General features: G+C 40.8%; 3 protein-coding genes across 4 annotated transcripts; 1 reads left to right on the forward strand and 2 right to left on the reverse strand.

Annotated features, from left to right (window-relative positions):
• Window positions 1-806: 806 nt before the first annotated feature.
• LOC119741658 (zinc finger protein 664-like) lies at window positions 807-5520 on the reverse strand. 2 transcript variants are annotated; one of them, XM_038217499.1, is made up of 3 exons: window positions 5459-5520; window positions 4794-4861; window positions 807-3170 (listed from the first exon to the last, which is right to left on the reverse strand). In XM_038217499.1, the coding sequence occupies exon 3, from the start codon at window positions 2347-2349 to the stop codon at window positions 1009-1011; it is 1341 nt and encodes a 446-aa protein (XP_038073427.1). In that variant the 5' UTR covers window positions 2350-3170; window positions 4794-4861; window positions 5459-5520; the 3' UTR covers window positions 807-1008. The 2 variants fall into 2 exon arrangements, with proteins under 2 accessions (XP_038073427.1, XP_038073428.1); XM_038217500.1 differs by lacking the exon at window positions 4794-4861 and having other exon boundaries at window positions 5459-5514.
• Window positions 5521-7164: 1644 nt separating this feature from the next.
• LOC119741659 (gastrula zinc finger protein xLCGF3.1-like) lies at window positions 7165-12032 on the reverse strand. Its single transcript, XM_038217501.1, has 2 exons — window positions 11971-12032; window positions 7165-9628 (listed from the first exon to the last, which is right to left on the reverse strand). The coding sequence occupies exon 2, from the start codon at window positions 8777-8779 to the stop codon at window positions 7646-7648; it is 1134 nt and encodes a 377-aa protein (XP_038073429.1). The 5' UTR covers window positions 8780-9628; window positions 11971-12032; the 3' UTR covers window positions 7165-7645.
• Window positions 12033-15980: 3948 nt separating this feature from the next.
• Window positions 15981-17914, forward strand: LOC119741661 (beta-3 adrenergic receptor-like). The gene has a single exon (XM_038217502.1). It carries the CDS (start codon window positions 16159-16161, stop codon window positions 17275-17277), a length of 1119 nt encoding a protein of 372 aa, XP_038073430.1. The 5' UTR covers window positions 15981-16158; the 3' UTR covers window positions 17278-17914.
• Window positions 17915-19121: the final 1207 nt, after the last annotated feature.

Below are 19121 nucleotides of genomic sequence, written 5' to 3' on the forward strand. Positions count from 1 at the left end.
TAGAGGAAGACATGCTCTAGCAAGTTATTTTTATTTCGTTGATTTTCGGAATGATACATTATTACAAAAATAGTTTCCCCTTAATGTGGACCATATTTGTATATTGCCACTTTGGGAGAAGCATTGGCCACAAATGTCCGCAAAAGGTTGCTCATTCGTGTGGACCATCCTATGTTTTCGTAGGTTGCTACTTTGAGAGAAGCATTTGCCACAAATGTCACAAACAAATGGAATTTAGCAGTGTGGATCCGTTGAAGTCTTTTTAGGTTGCTCTTTTGCGCAAAGGCTTTAATAATAATAGTAATAATAATAATAATAATAACCGTATTTATAAAGCGCCTAAAGCGCTAGGGGAGAATGCAACCAAAACCAAAATGTGATTATCCAAAAAAAGAGCATATATATACAAATCTTACAACAGAATCAAATACAAATTAGAAGGTACAATTGAACAGATGTGTTTTTAAGAGTCCCTTAAACTGCTCTACAGATGAAGCGTTCCGGATAGTAATGGGGAGAGAGTTCCAGCTACGGGGACCAGCGATGGAGAATGCACGGTCTCCAAACTTTCTGGAGGATCGAGGTACCACCAGATTGGATTGTGATCGAAGACCCTTGTCTTCAAATATCGCAAATAAATGGTTTCTCATTAGTGTGAACCCTCTGGTGTTGTCGAAGACAATATTTCCATGAGAAGCCTTTGCCGCAAATGTCACAAACAAAAAGTTTTTCGTTAGTGTGGACCCGCTGATGTATTTTTAGGGTGCTACTTTGAGAGAAGCCTTTGCAGCAAATGTCACAAACAAATGGTTTTTCATTAGTGTGGACCCTCTGATGTATTTTCAGAGTGTGGTTTCGCGAGAAGCCTTTGCCACAAGTGTCACAAACAAATGGTTTTTATTAGTGTGGACCCTCTGATGTATTTTTAGGGTGCTTGTTTGAGAGAAGCCTCTGCCACAAATGTCACAAACAATTTTTTTTCATTGGTGTGGACCCTCTGATGTAATTTTAGGGTGTAACTGCGAGAGAAGCCTTTGCCGCAAGTGTCACAAATAAATGGTTTCTCATTAGTGTGGACCCTCTGGTGTTGTCGAAGACAATATTTCCATGAGAAGACATTGCCGCAAATGTCAAAACAAATGGTTTTTTGTTAGTGTGGACCCTCTCATGTATTTTTAGGCTGTGGTTTCGCGAGAAGCACTTGCCACAAGTGTCACAAACAAATGGTTTCTCATTAGTGTGGACCCTCTGATGTATTTTAAGGTTGCTGTTTAGCAAGAAGCCAGTGCCACAGGTGTCACAAACAAATGGTTTCTCATTAGTGTGGACCCTCTGATGTACTTTCAGCACCCTGTTTTCCGAAAAGCCTATGCCGCAAGTGTCGCAAACAAATGGTTTTTCATTAGTGTGGACCCTCTGGTGTAATTTTAGGCTGCTTCTTCGAGAGAAGGCTTTGCCACAAATGTCACAAACAAATGGTTTTTCATTGGTGTGGACCCTTTGATGAAATGTTAGGGTGCTACTGTGAGAGAAGCCTTTGCCGCAAGTGTCACAAACAAATGGTTTTTCATTAGTGTGGACCCTTTGGTGTATTTTTAGGCTGTGACTCTGAGAGAAGCCTTTGCCACATGTGTCACAAACAAATGGTTTTTCATTAGTGTGTACTCTCTGATGTATTTTTAGGCTGCTTCTTCGAGAGAAGGCTTTGCCACAAATGTCACAAACAAATGGTTTTTCATTGGTGTGGACCCTCTGATGTACTTTTAGGTTGCTACTGTGAGAGAAGCCTATGCCGCAAGTGTCACAAACAAATGGTTTTTCATTAGTGTTGAACCTTTGGTGTTTTTTTAGGCTGCTTCTTCGAGAGAAGCCTTTGCCACAAATGTCACAAACAAATGGTTTTTCATTGGTGTGGACCCCCTGATGTAATTTTAGGTAGCTACTGTGAGAGAAGCCTTTGCCACAAGTGTCACAAACAAATGGTTTTTCATTAGTGTGGACCCTTTGGTGTGTATTTAGGCTGCTTTTTTGAGAGAAGGCTTTGCCACAAATGTCACAAACAAATGGTTTTTCATTGGTGTGGACCCTCTGATGTAATTTTAGGTTGCTACTGTGAGAGAAGCCTTTGCCGCAAGTGTCACAAACAAATGGTTTTTCATTAGTGTGGACCCTTTGATGTATTTGTAGGTTGCCGTTTAACGAGAAGCCTTTGCCACAAATGTCACAAACAAATGGTTTTTCATTGGTGTGGACCCTCTGATGTATTTTTTGGTGGCTACTGTGAGAGAAGCCTTTGCCGCAAGTGTCACAAACAAATCGTTTCTCATTAGTGTGGACCATATGATGCATTTTTAGGGTGCTACTCTTGAGAGAAGTCTTAGCCACAATTGTTGTGAAAAAATGCACTTGAAGGTTACATTTCCAGGCGAAGCATTTGCCACAAATGTCACACACAAATGGTTTCTCTTAGTGTGGACCCTGTGGTGTTATTGAAGGTGCTTTTCTCTTGAGAATTCTTTCCCGCAAATGTCACATACAAATGGGCGTTCATTGATATTTTGTTGTGTTTTTTAGGTGGCTTTTACATGAGAAACAATGATATTGAAGGCGACATTTCCAGGAGAAGCATTTGTCACAATGGATCTTCCTATTTTTTTTTTTTGTAGGTGGCCGTTAAGCAAGAAACCTTCACCGAAAATGTCACAAACAAATGATATCTCATTAGTGTGGATCAGGGTCTGATGTTGTCGAACTTTACTGTGCCCTAAGAAGCATTTGCTGCAAATGTCACAAACAAATGGTGTCTCGTTAGTGTGGACCATCATATGTTTTCATAGGTTGTAACTTCCAGAGACGCCTTTTCCACAAATGGAAATTGTCATTAGTGTGGACTCTCTGATGTTGACGGTGACATTTCCGCAAGCAGCACTGGATCAGAACATCACAAATGTTTCGCTTTTGTGTCGATCAGCTGATGCATTGATAGGGTGCCTTTCAGTGAGAAGCCTCTGCCACAAATGTCACAAATGAACACACTCTCATGAGTGAGGACCCGCTGATATCTTATGTGGTCTTTACTCTGTTGCTTCTGGATGAAGCTCGTTCTTGTTGGCTGTGCTGCTTGTTGGTTTTGTTGTAGATGGCACTCGCTTTCAAGATAGGAAGACAGCCTGTATGGTCAAAAAGTATTATCAGACAAATATGAGTGACGTTAAAATACAATGCGCTCCCTCGTCAGTAGAGATGCACAAATCGAGCAGACTGCTTATGGTGCATCTTTTAAACACGGCCGCCATAATGCAATGGTTTTTACATGTGCTGGTGTGTGCATGGCTCACAATATGAAAGTCCAGCTGGCATGACCTTTTTAATTAAGCTTCTTAAGACTTCAGCAACCAAATGCAGACTTTTCTTAAGACATTAAATTGCCATCCCACACCGGCGCACCAAGCTAATGTGTGGTCTGATGAATAACATGCCAAGATGAGAATTACGACAGCGGTAATCCCAATCATGTTTGTTCGGCCGAAAATTTATGTTCGCTATGAGGGGAAAAAATTGGTGAGAACAAAAATCTGATTTTTCAAAAAAGGTCCGAGGTGCTAAAAACAATTGTTCCCAAATTTTAATCGGAACGCCAATAACGTTCGCTAACTTTTACTGCTAAAAAAGGGCCACCCCTGGTACTTTCCGTGCTATTTCCTTAATAACCCGTTTTCAAATTACCTAGACAGTTTATTATGCTAAACATTTATTTCAACGTTGTTATGACACTACAAACATTAAATCGTTATGTTAACATTTAAGCATACAAAATATAATACGAAGTAATTTTACACAACACCATTATGAACAAAATGAAAGTACATAATCCACTAACAACACGGGGATAGGGTGAAGCAATCGCTTTTGTTCCCTGACCTGTTGGACACTTACAGACTGACAGACACTAACAGAATAACGGACAATTAAGTACGAACTAAGGACAGTGACAGACAAACAGACAAACAGGAGTGTCATTAAGCTATTGTCAGTTTAAAATAGACTACGAATAATATGTATGAATTTTTTGTTTTTAGTTTTTTGATAAATGTAGATTGAGTTAAAGACGTTTGAAGAGGGAAGCTTATAGACTGTTCCAGAAACTCGTGCCACGTTGAACTATTCCATTTTTGAACAGTGTCGTTCTATTGAAGCCAACATGAAGAATTTTTCTTCGCAATACTCCTGGTTTTATAACAATGAACATTTGAAGTTAAAGCCGGTAAAACATGAGCTGGAACACAAAGGGAGCAAATTATTCATATATTTGTACATGAATTTACCGAAATTGAGACAATAAAGATTAAGATTGGCAAATAATGGTGTGGTAAGATCTCGATAACCAGCATTGGAAATGATTCGAACAGCTCGTTTTTGTAAAATAAGAAGTTTAACACACGATGAAGACCCACTCCATATGATATTGGAATACATGTAGTTTAAGTATGGCAGAACAAGTGAAATATACAGTTATTAAAATATTTTGGGGTAAGAAAAATCTGCGACGATTCATTATAATAGTTTTAGATATTTAGCTGACCACGTCATCAACATAGTTATTCCATGTTAGATTTTTATCAATAATAATACCTAGGAATGTAGTCCTGTTTACTTTTTCAAGGCTATATGTCATTTATGACTAAAGGAATCATTGGAGCGTATTTCTTCTGTCTGGTACAAAATACAATAAACTGTGATTTAAGAACATTAATACACAGTTTGTTTGCTAAAAGCCAAGTGCTTATACTTACAAGTTCACCATTAAGAATATTAACAGCTGTATCCACATAATTATGACTGTACATTAGACTTGTGTCGTCTGCAAATAAAGAAAATGACATAATGTCAGATGTATTATTGGGTTTAATTTTCATCTGGACGTGCATTGTCTTGCTTTCCAGAAGTATGATTCTAAAGCAAAAATAAACTACAAACTACGTCTAAGTGCGGCCTTTATTTACTGAGGTATAGTAGTCCAGTAAATCCAAACAATACATGTTCCTACCCTGTCGCTAGCCCCATAAATAAATGTGGCCAATTAACTGGACTACCTTCGTATTTACGGAGGTGGTCCAGTAAATTGGCCACATTTATGGGGCTACCCTGAGTCCCCTTGACAATGCTTGAGAACGAAGCAACTCAAAAGGAATGGGAGTTTCTGAAAAAAATTCGAGGTCCAAACCAACAACCATGTTGCCGGCTACGCGGATCGGATACGGAGTGGGAGTGCAGTGGAGCATGACGCTGCAGTTACAGATTACACATGGATTACAGGTAGCGCTGAGAAGGTTTATTGAGGGCAATCCACCGCGACTCCGTAGCCAGCTACGAGGTACATAGATTGAGTGGCGGGGTATTCTGCAATTGTGCCAAAAAAATTATCTTGAAAAGTAAGTACAAATCGACGAAATTTTACCTTACGATTTCATCCAGTTCCGGTCCAGCCTTTTTTTGCGAAACGTCTGGCACCAAATAAACTCATCATCCGAATATGTACAACGAATACAGATACCAGACACATGGTTGACTAATGGGGGGGGGGGGGGCTTGTTCATAGTGGGTAGCAGGGTGACCGTATTAGCCGAATTTCGGCTAAATTTGACAGAATTTACGTAAAAACACGAGTTTGACAGAAAATTTGACAGAATGGATATTTTTGGCAGATTTCTGGCAGAATTCTCCATATTTTACAGAAAAATATAGCAAATTTGAAAAACAAATGGTACATTGTTTAAAAAAGCTTCAATCTATTCAAGCAAACCCTTGCATAATGGGACAGGTTGCCTGGTCTAGCTGCTGAGTGAGGTTCACTAGGAACCGGATTTTGCATGAAATTTACGCAACCTCATAACATCTTTATGTGACTACAGATTGTTTATAATGTAAATTAAACCTAAATTAAGGCAATACTACAACATCTCCATGTGATTTTAAGTGTTTATAGTGTTTTTCGAGAGATTCTGGGGAACTTGGCAGATTTTTGATTAATCTGACAGATTTTGAAGTGCATTTAGCAGAATTTGGGCATAACCTTACGGTTTCCCTTGTGGGAAGTAATTTTGAACACTTTCGAACAGTAGGTGGCGCTCTTCGTCGAGGCATTTTGTCAACAACATTGGAAGCATCGAAGGCGAGTTTACCGCGGTGAAAACAACCCTCTAGGGTTGCACTCCTGCATTAAAATTCCCATAGACACTATTGCTAAATGCCCATACTTCAAAATTCTTTTTAAAATACTCAGAACTCTCACAGATATTTAAGCTGCACAGAAAAATGATGATCAATGTGTCATCTTTCATTTTCTTTTCAATTTTGGTGGGTTGACCATTGACTTTTCGAGGAATTTTTGCCCAAAGAAGACGACCCCCATTTTCCCCAAAGTGGAACGGTAGCCATCTTGGAAAAACAATCCCTCCATAACATGTCAAAATAGCGCCACTTTCGAGCCCAATTGCATCCAAAATGCTCAGAATTGGAATCCCCAAATCCGGGCCAGGGGTTCATTGCCATATCTCTTCAATTCCCGATGTTATGGCTCTCAGAACACTCTAATATAGAATATTTTGAGGGTATAACTTTTATTCATGAGCTTGGCGGATAGATTTAGACCTATTTACCGGCGTGCACCCCTCAACTACTACATTGTAATGAAGGTGAACACCCATTCCCAAACGCACAACCCCTCTACCTAGAGTCCCACCGAATATTTTGTTGGTACTCCAAGACAGAATTTGATGCATGATTTTGCCAGGATTATTGACATGTCTTCCCGCAGCTTCTCCTTGGGAAAATGGGGCCCGGCCCCTCTGTCTAGAATATTCTTTCTACCTCAACTGACAATTCGTCCCCAGGACAGGCCTATAATGTCCCAAACAGGAAACGTTATTTTCAAGTCTGGAACTCAGACTTGTTTTTCTTTTGTCTGTATAATACAGACTTACTCCCTCCATAATAAATGAATCCACATCTCGGCGGATGGCAAGTGTTTTGTTTTTATCTGCTTGCCACTATTCTAGTGATAGGAAAAGTGATAGCCTAGCTACTTCTGACACGTCGACGTACATCTGCTCAGACCCTGCGCCTGGCTAGTGCCCTAGGTGGTGCAACCAAAACTACCACTGATAGAATAAGCATCTGCTATAATGTCACTGAAACGGCTTCTCACTGGAGTGGACTCTCCGATGTTGCTGAAGACTTTTTTTTCCAGCAGAAGCATTGACCACAAATGTCACAAACAAATGGCTTCTCATAAGTGTGCACCCACTGATGTTGTTGTACACGTAGGTCCGCACTACGTCAGAAGCCTTCGCCGCGAACAGCACGAGCAAATAGTTTCCCGTTAATGTGGACCATGTTTGTATATTGCCACTATGAGAGAAGCATTGGCAACAAATGTCCGCAAAAGGTTGCTCATTCGTGTGGACCATCCTATGTTTTCGTAGGTTGCTACTTTGAGAGAAGCATTTGCCACAAACGTCACAAACAAATGGAGTTTAGTAGTGTGGATCAGTTGAAGTCTTTGTAGGTTGCTCTTTTGCGCAAAGGCTTTGTCTCAAATATTGCAAATAAATGGTATTTCCATGAGAAGACTTTGCCGCAAATGTCACAAAAAATGGTTTTCGTTAGTGTGGATCCTCTCATGTATTTTCAGGTTATGGTTTCGCGAGAAGCATTTGCCACAAGTGTCACAAACAAATGATTTTTCATTGGTGTGGACCCTCTGATGTAATTTTAGGGGGCCACTGTGAGAAAAGCCTTTGCCGTAAGAGTTACAAACAAATGGTTTTTCATTAGTGTGGACCCATTGGTGTATTTTTAGGCTGCTTCTTCGAGAGAAGCCTTTGCCACAAATGTCACAAACAAATGGTTTTTCATTGCTGTGGACCCTCTGATGTAATTTTAGGGTGCCACTGTGAGAGAAGCCTTTGCCGCAAGTGTCACAAACAAATGGTTTTTCATTAGTGTGGACCCTTTGGTGTATTTTTAGGCTGCTTCTTCGAGAGAAGCCTTTGCTACAAACGTCACAAACAAATGGTTTTTCATTAGTGTGGACCCTCTGGTGTAATTTTAGGGTGCCATTGTAAGAGAAGCCTTTGCCGCAAGTGTCACAAACAAATGGTTTTTCATTAGTGTGGACCCTTTGGTGTATTTTTAGGCTGCTTCTTCGAGAGAAGCCTTTGCTACAAACGTCACAAACAAATGGTTTTTCATTAGTGTGGACCCTCTGGTGTAATTTTAGGGTGCCACTGTGAGAGAAGCCTTTGCCGCAAGTGTCACAAACAAATGGTTTTTCATTAGTGTGGACCCTTTGGTGTATTTTTAGGCTGTTTCTTCGAGAGAAGCCTTTGCTACAAACGTCACAAACAAATGGTTTTTCATTAGTGTGGACCCTCTGGTGTATTTTTAGGGTGCCACTGTGAGAAAAGCCTTTGCCACAAGAGTAACAAACAAATGGTTTTTCATTAGTGTGGACTCTCTGGTGTATTTTTAGGTTGTGACTCTGAGAGAAGCCTTTGCCACATGTGTCACAAACAAATGGTTTTTCATTAGTGTGTACTCTCTGATGTATTTTTAGGCTGCTTCTTCGAGAGAAGCCTTTGCTACAAATGTCACAAACAAATGGTTTCTCATTAGTGTGGACCCTCAAGTGTATTTTTAGGGTGTTACTTTGAGAGTAGCCTTTGCCGCAAGTGTCACAAACAAATGGTTTCTCATTAGTGTGGACCATATGATGCATTTTTAGGGTGCTACTCTTGAGAGAAGTCTTTGCCACAAGTGTTGCAAACAAATGCACTTGAAGGTTACATTTCCAGGCGAAGCATTTGCCACAAATGTCACACACAAATGGTTTCTCTATAGTGTGGACCCTGTGGTGTTATTGAAGGTGCTTTTCTAGTGAGAATTCTTTCCCGCAAATGTCACATACAAATGGGCGTTCATTGATATTTTGTTGTGTTTTTTAGGTGGCTTTTACATGAGAAACGATGATGTTGAAGGCGACATTTCCAGGAGAACCATTTGTCACAATGGATCTTCCTATTTTTTTTTTTTTTTTTGTAGGGGGCCGTTACGCAAGAAACCTTCACCGCAAATGTCACAAACAAATGATATCTCATTAGTGTGGATCAGGGTCTGATGTTGTCGACCTTTACTTTGCCCTAAGAAGCATTTGCTGCAAATGTCACAAACAAATGGTGTCTCGTTAGTGTGGACCATCGTATGTTTTCATAGGTTGTAACTTCAAGAGACGCCTTTTCCACAGATATCACAAATTGTCATTAGTGTGGACTCTCTGTTGTTGACGGTGACATTTCCGCAAGCAGCACTGGATCAGAACATCACAAATGTTTCGCCTTTGTGTCGATCAGCTGATGCATTGATAGGGTGCCTTTCAGTGAGAAGCCTCTGCCACAAATGTCACAAATGAACACACTCTCATGAGTGAGGACACGCTGATATCTTATGTGGTCTTTACTCTGTTGCTTCTGGATGAAGCTCGTTCTTGTTGGCAGTGCTGCTTGTTGGTTTTGTTGTAGATGGCACTCGCTTTCAAGATAGGAAGACAGCTGAGAGCACCAAAAGGTTCCTGTATGGTCAAAAAGTATTATCAGACAAATATGAGTGACGTTAAAATACAATGCGCTCCCTCGTCAGTAGAGATGCACAAATCGAGCAGACTGCTTATGGTGTATCTTTTAAACACGGCCGCCATAATGCAATGGTTTTTACATGTGCTGGTGTGTGCATGGCTCACAATATGAAAGTCCAGTTGGTATGACCTTTTTAATTTAAGCTTCTTAAGACTTCAGCAACAAAATGCAGACTTTTCTTAAGACATTAAATTGCCATCCCACACCGGCGCACCAAGCTAATGTGTGGTCTGATGAATAACATGCCAAGCTGAGAATTAAGACAGCGGTAATCTCAATAATTTTTGTTCGGCCGAAAATCTATGTTCGCTATGAGGGGAAAAATTGGTGAGAAAAAAAGTCTGATTTTTCAAAAAAGGTCCGAGGTGCTAAAAACAATTGTTCCCAAATTTTAATCGGAACGCCCATAACGTTCGCTAACTGTTACTGCTAAAAAAGGGCCGCTCTTGGTACTTTCCGTGCTATTTCCTTAATAACCCGTTTTCAAATTACCTAGACAGTTTATTATGCTGAACATTTATTTCAACGTTGTTATGACACTACAAACATTAAATCGTTATGTTAACATTTAAGCATACAAAATATAATATGAAGTAATTTTACACAACACCATTATTAACATAATGAAAGTACATGTATATACATAATCCACTAACAACACGGGGATAGGGTGAAGCAATCCCTTTTGTTCCCTGACCTGTTGGACACTTACAGACTTGACAGACACTTACAGACTAACGGACAATTAAGTACGAATAAAGGACAATGACAGACAAACAGACAAACAGGAGTGTCATTAAGCTATTGTCGGTTTAAAATAGACTATGAATAATATGTATGAATTTGTGTTTTAAATTTTTATGTAGATTGAGTTAAAGACGTTTGAAGAGGGATGCTTAGACTGTTCCAGAAACTCGTGCCACGTTGAACTATTCCATTTTTGAACAGTGTTGTTCTATTGAAGCCAACCTGAAGATTTTTCTTCGCAATACTCCTGGTTTTATAACAATGAACATTTGAAGTTAAAGTAAAACATGAGCTGGAACACAAAGAGAGCAAATTATTCATATATTTGTACATGAATTTACCGAAATTGAGACAATAAAGATTAAGATTGGCAAATAATGGTGTGGTAAGATCTCGATAACCAGCATTGGAAATGATTCGAACAGCTCGTTTTTGTAAAATAAGAAGTTTATCATAAGGATGAAGACCCATTCCAGATGATATTGGAATACATGTAGTTTAAGTATGGCAGAACAAGTGAATTATACAGAGTTATTAAAATATTTTGGGGTAAGAAAAATCTGCGACGATTCATTATAATAGTTTTAGATATTTTGCTGACCACGTCATCAACGTGATTATTCCATGTTAGATTTTTATCAATAATAATACCTAGGAATGTAGTCCTGTTTACTTTTTCAAGGCTATATGTCATTTATGACTAAAGGAATCATTGGTGTGTATTTCTTCTGTCTGGGACAAAATACAATATACTGTAATTTAAGAACATTAATACACAGTTTGTTTGCTAGCAGCCAAGTGCTTATATTTACAAGTTCACCATTAAGAATATTAACAGCTGTATCCACATAATTATGACTGTACATTAGACTTGTGTCGTCTGCGAATAAAGAAAATGACATAATGTCAGATGTATTATTGGATTTAATTTTCATCTGGTGCATTGTCTTGCTTTCCAGAAGTATGCTTCTAAAGCAAAAATAAACTACAAACTACGCCTAAATGTGAAAATAAAAATTCGACAAATTTTCTACATGTTTTTTTTTACATGTTCCAAGTGCGGCCTTTATTTACGGAGGTATAGGCCTAGTAGTCCAGTAAATCCAAACCAACTACATGTACCCTGTCGCTAGCCCCATAAATAAATGTGGCCAATAACTGGACTACCTTCGTATTTACGGAGGTAGTCCAGTAAATTGGCCACATTTATGGGGCTACCCTGAGTCCTCTTGACAATGCTTGAGAACGAAGCAACACAAAAGGAATCGGAGTTTCTGAAAAAATTCGAGGTCCAAACCAACCACCCTGTTGCCGGCTACGTGGATCGGATACGGAGTGGGAGTGCAGTGGAGCATGACGCTGCAGTTACAGATTACAAATGGATTACAGGTAGCGCTGAGAAGGTTTATTGAGGGCAATCCACCGCGACTCCGTAGCCAGCTACGAGGTACATAGATTGAGTGGCGGGGTATTCTGCAATTGTGCCAAAAAATTAATCTTGAAAAGTAAGTACAAATCGACGAAATTTTACCTTACGATTTCATCCAGTTCCGGTTCGGCCTTTTTTTCGAAACGTCTGGCACCAAATAAACTCATTATCCGAGTATGTATAACGAATACAGATACCAGACACATGGTTGACTAATGGGGGGGGGGGGGGCTTGTTCATAGTGGGTAGCAGGGTGGCCGTTTTAGCCGAATTTCGGCTAAATTTGACATAAGTTTTCGTAAAAAACGAGTTTGACAGAAAATTTGACAGAATGGATATTTTTGGCAGATTTCTGGCAGAATTCTCCATATTTTACAGAAAAATATAGCAAATTTGAAAAAAAAATGGTACATTTGTTTAAAAAAGCTTCAACCTATTCAAGCAAACCCTTGCATAATGGGACAGGTTGCCTGGTCTAGCTGCTGAGGTTCACTAGGAACCGGATTTTGCCTGAAATTTATGCAACCTCATAACATCTTTATGTGGCTACAGAATGTTAATACTGTAAATTAAACCTTAATTAAGGCAATACTACAACATTTGCATGTGATTTTCAGTGTTTATAGTGTTTTTCGAGTGATTCTGGGGAATTTGGCAGGTTTTTTTTTATTAATCTGACAGATTTTGAAGTGCATTTAGCAGACTTTGGGCATGCCCTTACGGTCACCCTGGTGGGAAGTAATTTTGAACACTTTCGAACAGTAGGTGGCGCTCTTCGTCGAGGCATTTTGTCAACAATTAACATTGGAAGCTTCGAAAACGAGTTTACCGCGGTGAAAACAACCCTCTATTGGGTTGCAACTCCTGCATTAAAATTCCCATAGACACTATTGCTAAATGCCCATACTTCAAAATTCCTTTTAAAATACTCAGAACTCTCACAGATATTTAAGCTGCACAGAAAAATGATGATCAACATGTCATCTTTCATTTTCTTTCCAATTTTGGTGGAAATGGCCAGGCGTGGGGCCTTCAAGTTATTGGACGTACGTCGACGTGTCAGAAGTAGCTAGGCTATCACTTTTCCTATCATCACTAAAACAGTGGCACGCGGATCAAAAACAACTTGCCATCTGCCGATGGAGGTAGTAAGTCTGTATACAGTCGCAAGAAATACAAGTCTTTGTCCCCGACTTGAAAATAACGTTTCCTGTTTGGGACATTATAGGCCCGTCCTAGGGGACGAATTCTCGGTCGAGGTAGAAAGAATATTCTAGACAGAGGGGCGGGCCAAGGCGCGGATCCCTCCCCCCCCCCCTGCGAAAATTTCTGGATCCGCCCCTGGCGGGGGCCCCATTTTCCCAGGAGAAGCTGCGGGAAGACATGTCAATAATCCTGGCAAAATCATGCATCAAAATCTGTTCGGGACTCTCGGTAAGGCGGGTGGGCGTGGGAATGGGTGTTCAGCTGTATTACAATGTAGTAGTTGAGGGGTGCACACCGGTAAATAGGCCTAAATCCATCCGCCGAGCTCATGAATAAAAGTTATACCCTCATAACTATTCTATATTAGAGAGTTCTGAAGGCCATAACATTGGGGAATTGAAGAAATATGGTAATAAACCTCTGGCCGGGATTTGCGGCTTCCAATTCTGTATTTTGGATGCAATTGGCCCGGGCTCGAAAGTGGCGCTATTTTGCCACGTTGTGGAGGGATTGTTTTTCGAAGATGGCTACCGTTCCGCTTTGGGGAAAATAGGGGTCGTCTTCTTTGGGCATGAATTTCTCGAAAAGTCAGTGTCCATGGTGGTGCAACCAAAACTACCACATATTCATAAAATTGCACAATTTGACCAGTTGCAGTACAAAGACATTCGGGTGGGTTTTTTTTTTGAAGTAGTTGTAATATCTCGAACAAACAGGCGGGCTTGAACAATCTGACCTAAAACTCAGTGGGGACTTGGAGTATTCCAAACACCATGCCGATACCAAGAGCAAAACCACCACCAAAATAAGCCCCAATACGAAAAGAAGCGTGGATTTCTTGGGGCCCATAAACCTGACTTTGCCTTCATCGGCTATTTTTGTCCTTTGGTCCATTTTTTGGGGAGGGAAACCAGTACAAAAACAAAGACTGGCGAGAAACTTTGAGTCCCGGTGGTCAACACAAACGGCAAGTAGAACTGAGTCTGCACTGAAATGCTACACCTTTTTTGGTGTGGTCTCTCGGCATAATGTTTGGAACAATCATCCGCACCACGCCCAAGGGCGGATCCAGGGGGGCGGCCAAAGGGGGCCATGGCCCCCCCCCCCCCCCCAAAAAAACGAAACCAATTTTTTTTTTAATGTGACATCGCAATAAAGGCAGGCAATGAGTACACCACCATCTTTTCCTCAAAAAATATTGGTTAAAGTGGTCAGAAATTGCCTCAGATCGCACCACAGAGCATCTAGAATCCAAAAAATTTTCGGGGCCCTAGCGGGCCCCAAACCCCACGCCGTAATTATTTAGACCCACTTTTTGGGGGGACCAAATTTTTTTTTGGCCCCCCCAAAAATTGTGTTCTGGATCCGCCCTTGACCACGCCCTCCGTTTGCAAATTATCGGATTTGCGAACGATTCATTTTGATTGGCCGGTTCTTTGTTAATGCAAAGTTTGAGGTGCACATCGCATACTTCGCATACGAAGTCAGTGCTTTAGTCAATATGCAAAATGTGACAAGTATCTCCGCTGACTGAGGAATCCGATTTGTAAAAAGAAATATGCAAAGCCATTGATATGGATCGTTGATTGGATCTACGAACTTAATACAAAAGGATGGCGGCTAGACCACGCCACGTAATAAAAGGTACTTTACAAGTAGGCCGACATAATTTATTTTTGCGTGGACATTCAGGAATAAATATCTCTGTTCTCCGACCAACTTTCATAAAACTGAACGTTTCTTGAGTCTGGAGTGCTGAATGGTAACTAGCAGGCAATAAAAGCGCACGTGCTTATGAAAAGATGGTTTCATTGGCTCGGCTGATGATGACGTAATGCCGCGCCGCCCTATTCATAGCCCAAATCCTCCGAGATGGATGCTCGCTGCAAAGAGCCCGTAATGGGACGACCATACATTTCTCACTCCACCCGCCTTTCAAAATTCAGGTTATTTCTATACGGCTAAAAGGGTATGAGCAACGTGAGGGAACAACTTGTAGAACAAAATAAATGTATAAGCGTGGAGAAAAGACGATAATGCAACGATTGTTCTATGGGATCAAAGATTTGACACAAACTCAAAGAGGCATAGGCATACGAAGATTGGTTGGGCAATATCTGACACAAGATGGCGCTTTGTGAGAGGTACTGATTTTGGACGCCATTTTGATCCAAGAATAGCAGGGCATGAAACCCGTGGGTTATTTCAATGATGTTATCAACATACTTGAAAGAAATAACCAATAAAGGGAGATTATATGCCAAAAAAAGTATACGCGAGCTGACTATTATTGCAAAAATTATCAATTTAAAAACAAAAAGGTTCTTTGACCAATTTTCCCACGATTATGTGCTGTGGCACGATTATTTGATTGGCACATCTTTTGCTGTGAAACTGTACGTTTTGCTATATAATTCCTATACTTCTAAAATGTGACACGACGACAATGATCGGTATCATCCGACACTATACACGGACTTCGAGGGCGTTGTTCATCTATAACCAAAATTATACTTTCATCGGTTACAAATGACATCACAGTTCTTATTGGCCAATCCATGACAAGGTATCACGACAAATGATGTATTTTGTTCTATTGCGACACCCGGATTCACGCTGGCTTCCTCATTCCTAAAATTTTCTTTTGAATCAAAATGTGGGCCTTATATGGAAAGGGAAGTAAAAAAAAAAACTTGGTAGGAAATGAAAAAATCAGTGACGACTTTTGTTTTATTGAACTACAGGAGCCTTTATACATGTAAGAAAAAAACACTGACCACAACTCACCGTCGGTGTTGGTCAATATTATTGCCATGGCAGGTCCCCGACATCCTGTTTCCAACCACTAGCTCTTTCTCATGAGTCATGGAAACACATGGACAATTCATTGTGGCCATTTCCATGAAATAGGTTTAAATTGTTTTAATGTACAATGAAATGGGTTTATATTGTTAAGGCAAGTGAGATCACCTTCATTCTGTGCCAGGATTTGATCTTGAACTATACATACACGGGGTATTGTTTAACACAGTTGAACACTTACCTTTAAAAGCACACTCGTAAAACAACACAGACATTTGCAGAATGGCGTTTTCTACAAACTCAACTCCTCAGCTGAACTCAACCTTTGTTTTATTAGTTGAAGCTCCATACACGTACCCCGAGTTGGTCTTGTGTGCCGTTGGGTTCTCTATCCTGATAGTCCTGGCAATCAGCGGCAACAGCCTGGTCTTGGTTGCTTTGGCCCGTACCAAGAAACTTCAGAACGTCACTAACGTGTTCGTAGTCAACTTGAGCGTAACTGATTTCCTTACCAGTTTGGCAATCATGTGGATGGTACCTGGCATGCTGAGTAAAACGCCAGGCTACCCATTGCAGCCTGACATCCCCTGCGTTGTCTCGGCTGCTCTTGCCCAGATCACCCTTAGTAGCAGCCTTTTTACCCTGGCAAACATCGCCCTGAACCGGTGCATCCTGATCACCAGACGTATTGAGACCTACCAATGGCTGTACACACCAAGGAAGACTGCCTTGATGGTTTTCGGCTCATGGCTTATCCCCGTGTGTACCACCATCATACCGCCATTGTCCGGCATCGGTGGCCTCGGTTTTGATCCTAAGACACGCTTCTGCAAAGACATTGAAACTCACCCGAGAGTTGACGAGTACGACGGTCTTCAGTTTGTCGTGTTTTTCCCGCTACCATTCCTTGTCATCGCTACTTCGTATCTCCTGATTTGGCGACATGTCAGACGTCATTTCAAGAAGCGCCAACAAGATGTAGGCCTACACGGTCTGCAGGTACCGAACGTTAACGCTAGTCGCCCTGGCCCGTCGTCTTCTTCACAGCAAGAGAGCGACGTCGACGATGCCCACACCAGTAGCTCCCCGCAGCCCGCTAGGATTATCGACACCCAGAGTGCAAGTCAACTGAGCCGTATCAGGAGTGAACAACTGGCAATTACCAAGAACCTCTGTCTGATAGTTTTAGCCTTCATAGTGTGCGTCATTCCCTATGCCATCATTGATATCACTGGCAACAACCGGTTCGAGTTGTACGGCGCCTTGATCTTATTCGTCAGTTCTTCCATTAATCCTCTCATCTATTCCGTCAAGCATCCACACTTGGGCCCAGTGATGAGATCTTTGGTAAGCTCCAGATGTACTTCAGGATCTAGTGGCTCCTCTATAGAGGTTCCGTAGATCCTACGAGACTTTCATCAATTATCTTCTTTTAGGGAGGGGGGGATCATGTATTTCTTGTATTTCTTTTGCACTGTAAAAGCACCTTAGTGGGATGTAATCCCTTTTTTGCAATATATCAATATTACGTTACCTGATGGCATTATTCAAACACTAAACAGTGCCGGTTCAAACTCATTATTGTGATAAAAATGTGTATTAATGTCCTTTTGCAACTCATCTCAACATATGCAAAAGATATAACTATACATGTACACGTATTTCACAAACGATATGACTTTAATCACCATCCCCATCCTGAATTATGAAATCAATAACCGAATATGAATTCAAAATCCCCTTTGCTAAAACCAATTCCTTCAAAATTTTGCTTTAACAATTTTTCATATAATTTGGACCAGTCTGCTCATTGATGCTAGAGAACAAGCAATCAGCTCAACTCAACCTAACTGTTACTCATCGCCACATTTTGTAATAAAATCCTTGCAATTGTTATATTGACCCTGACAGTAATGGGTCCTGTGCTTTTAATGTAATTTTACACGCATCCTAGGGGTCTGGGTTAATCTATGTATTTCTAATAATTATTCAGATTTTTTTGGTGCGGCGCCTTCTCTCCTCTCCTGAAATTGTAGACATAGGCCTAAAAAATGTTATATATATATATATATATATATATATATATATATATATATGCAATAAATTCAGAATATTAGTTAAACAAACTTTGGCATATCTCTTTCTGAACAGACTGTTTCGTACCATAAGGCACTCATCAGCAGAATGACGAAAAATAGAATACAAGTAGCATCTTACCTTATTTCGAATCAAGCGCGCGCACGCGTTACGCGCGTTACGTCATTGAAGTTAGTACGCGCTTACGTCACTGAAGTAAGAACACATCTGTCTCGATGCCTGCACTTGGAGACGATTTCGCTTCTCTTATTCAGTGTACCTAGATCTGGCCTACATATGATTATGTACTTCTCTGCTATACACAAATTGCATCTCTTGTTTACGTTAGAGTATGGCAGTGCTTTCAGAACTATGTCCCATTTGATTTCATAGTCTTTCCCTTCGTCCTTTAAGTCCCATATATGTTTACTTAGCTCTGTTTGCGCCCTCTTGCTCTCGGATCTGAATGACTGCTTGTGGTTCGCCAGTCTCGCCTTGAAGGTACGTACCAACATTGGAAAGAAATTCCTTCAGATAATAGACAAAAGGTTCCCCAAGGAACATAAGCTTCACAAAGTGCTCAACCGGAACACAGTAAAGTTATCGTACAGCTGCATGCCGAACATGAAGGCAACGATCCACGCGAAACAGACAGTGGTATTCAACGACCAGGTACCGTGGAAAAAGCGTAATGCAGACAGCAAATTCGATGTCACGATGGGCAGTTTCGACGGCGCGGAGTCATGCGAGCTGGTCGTAGCATATCTACTGTCGATCTTGAAACCAAAGTACGGAAATAGAGTGGGACTATACAGGGACGACGGTCTGGCAGTATTCAAAGAGACCCCCAAGAAAATAGAAAACATCAAGAAGGAAATATGCCAAGTATTCCGGGAAAATGACTTAAAGGTAACGATCGAAGCCAACAAGGCAACAGTAAACTTCCTTGACATCACATTAGACCTGCGAACGGGAGGGTACAAGCCATACATGAAACCAGGTAATGTACCTCTCTATGTACATGTCCAGTCAAACCATCCACCCGCCGTCATCAAACAGATACCAGAGGGAATTAACAAGCGACTCTCCAACATCTCGTCGAGCAAGGAGGCATTCGAGAAAGCTGCCCCGGCCTACCAGGAGGCTCTGCAAAAAAGCGGGCACAAGTA

This window comes from Patiria miniata, unplaced genomic scaffold, assembly GCF_015706575.1.
Source record: "Patiria miniata isolate m_02_andy unplaced genomic scaffold, ASM1570657v1 HiC_scaffold_5, whole genome shotgun sequence".
In the NCBI taxonomy this organism is placed as follows: Eukaryota; Metazoa; Echinodermata; class Asteroidea; order Valvatida; family Asterinidae; genus Patiria; species Patiria miniata.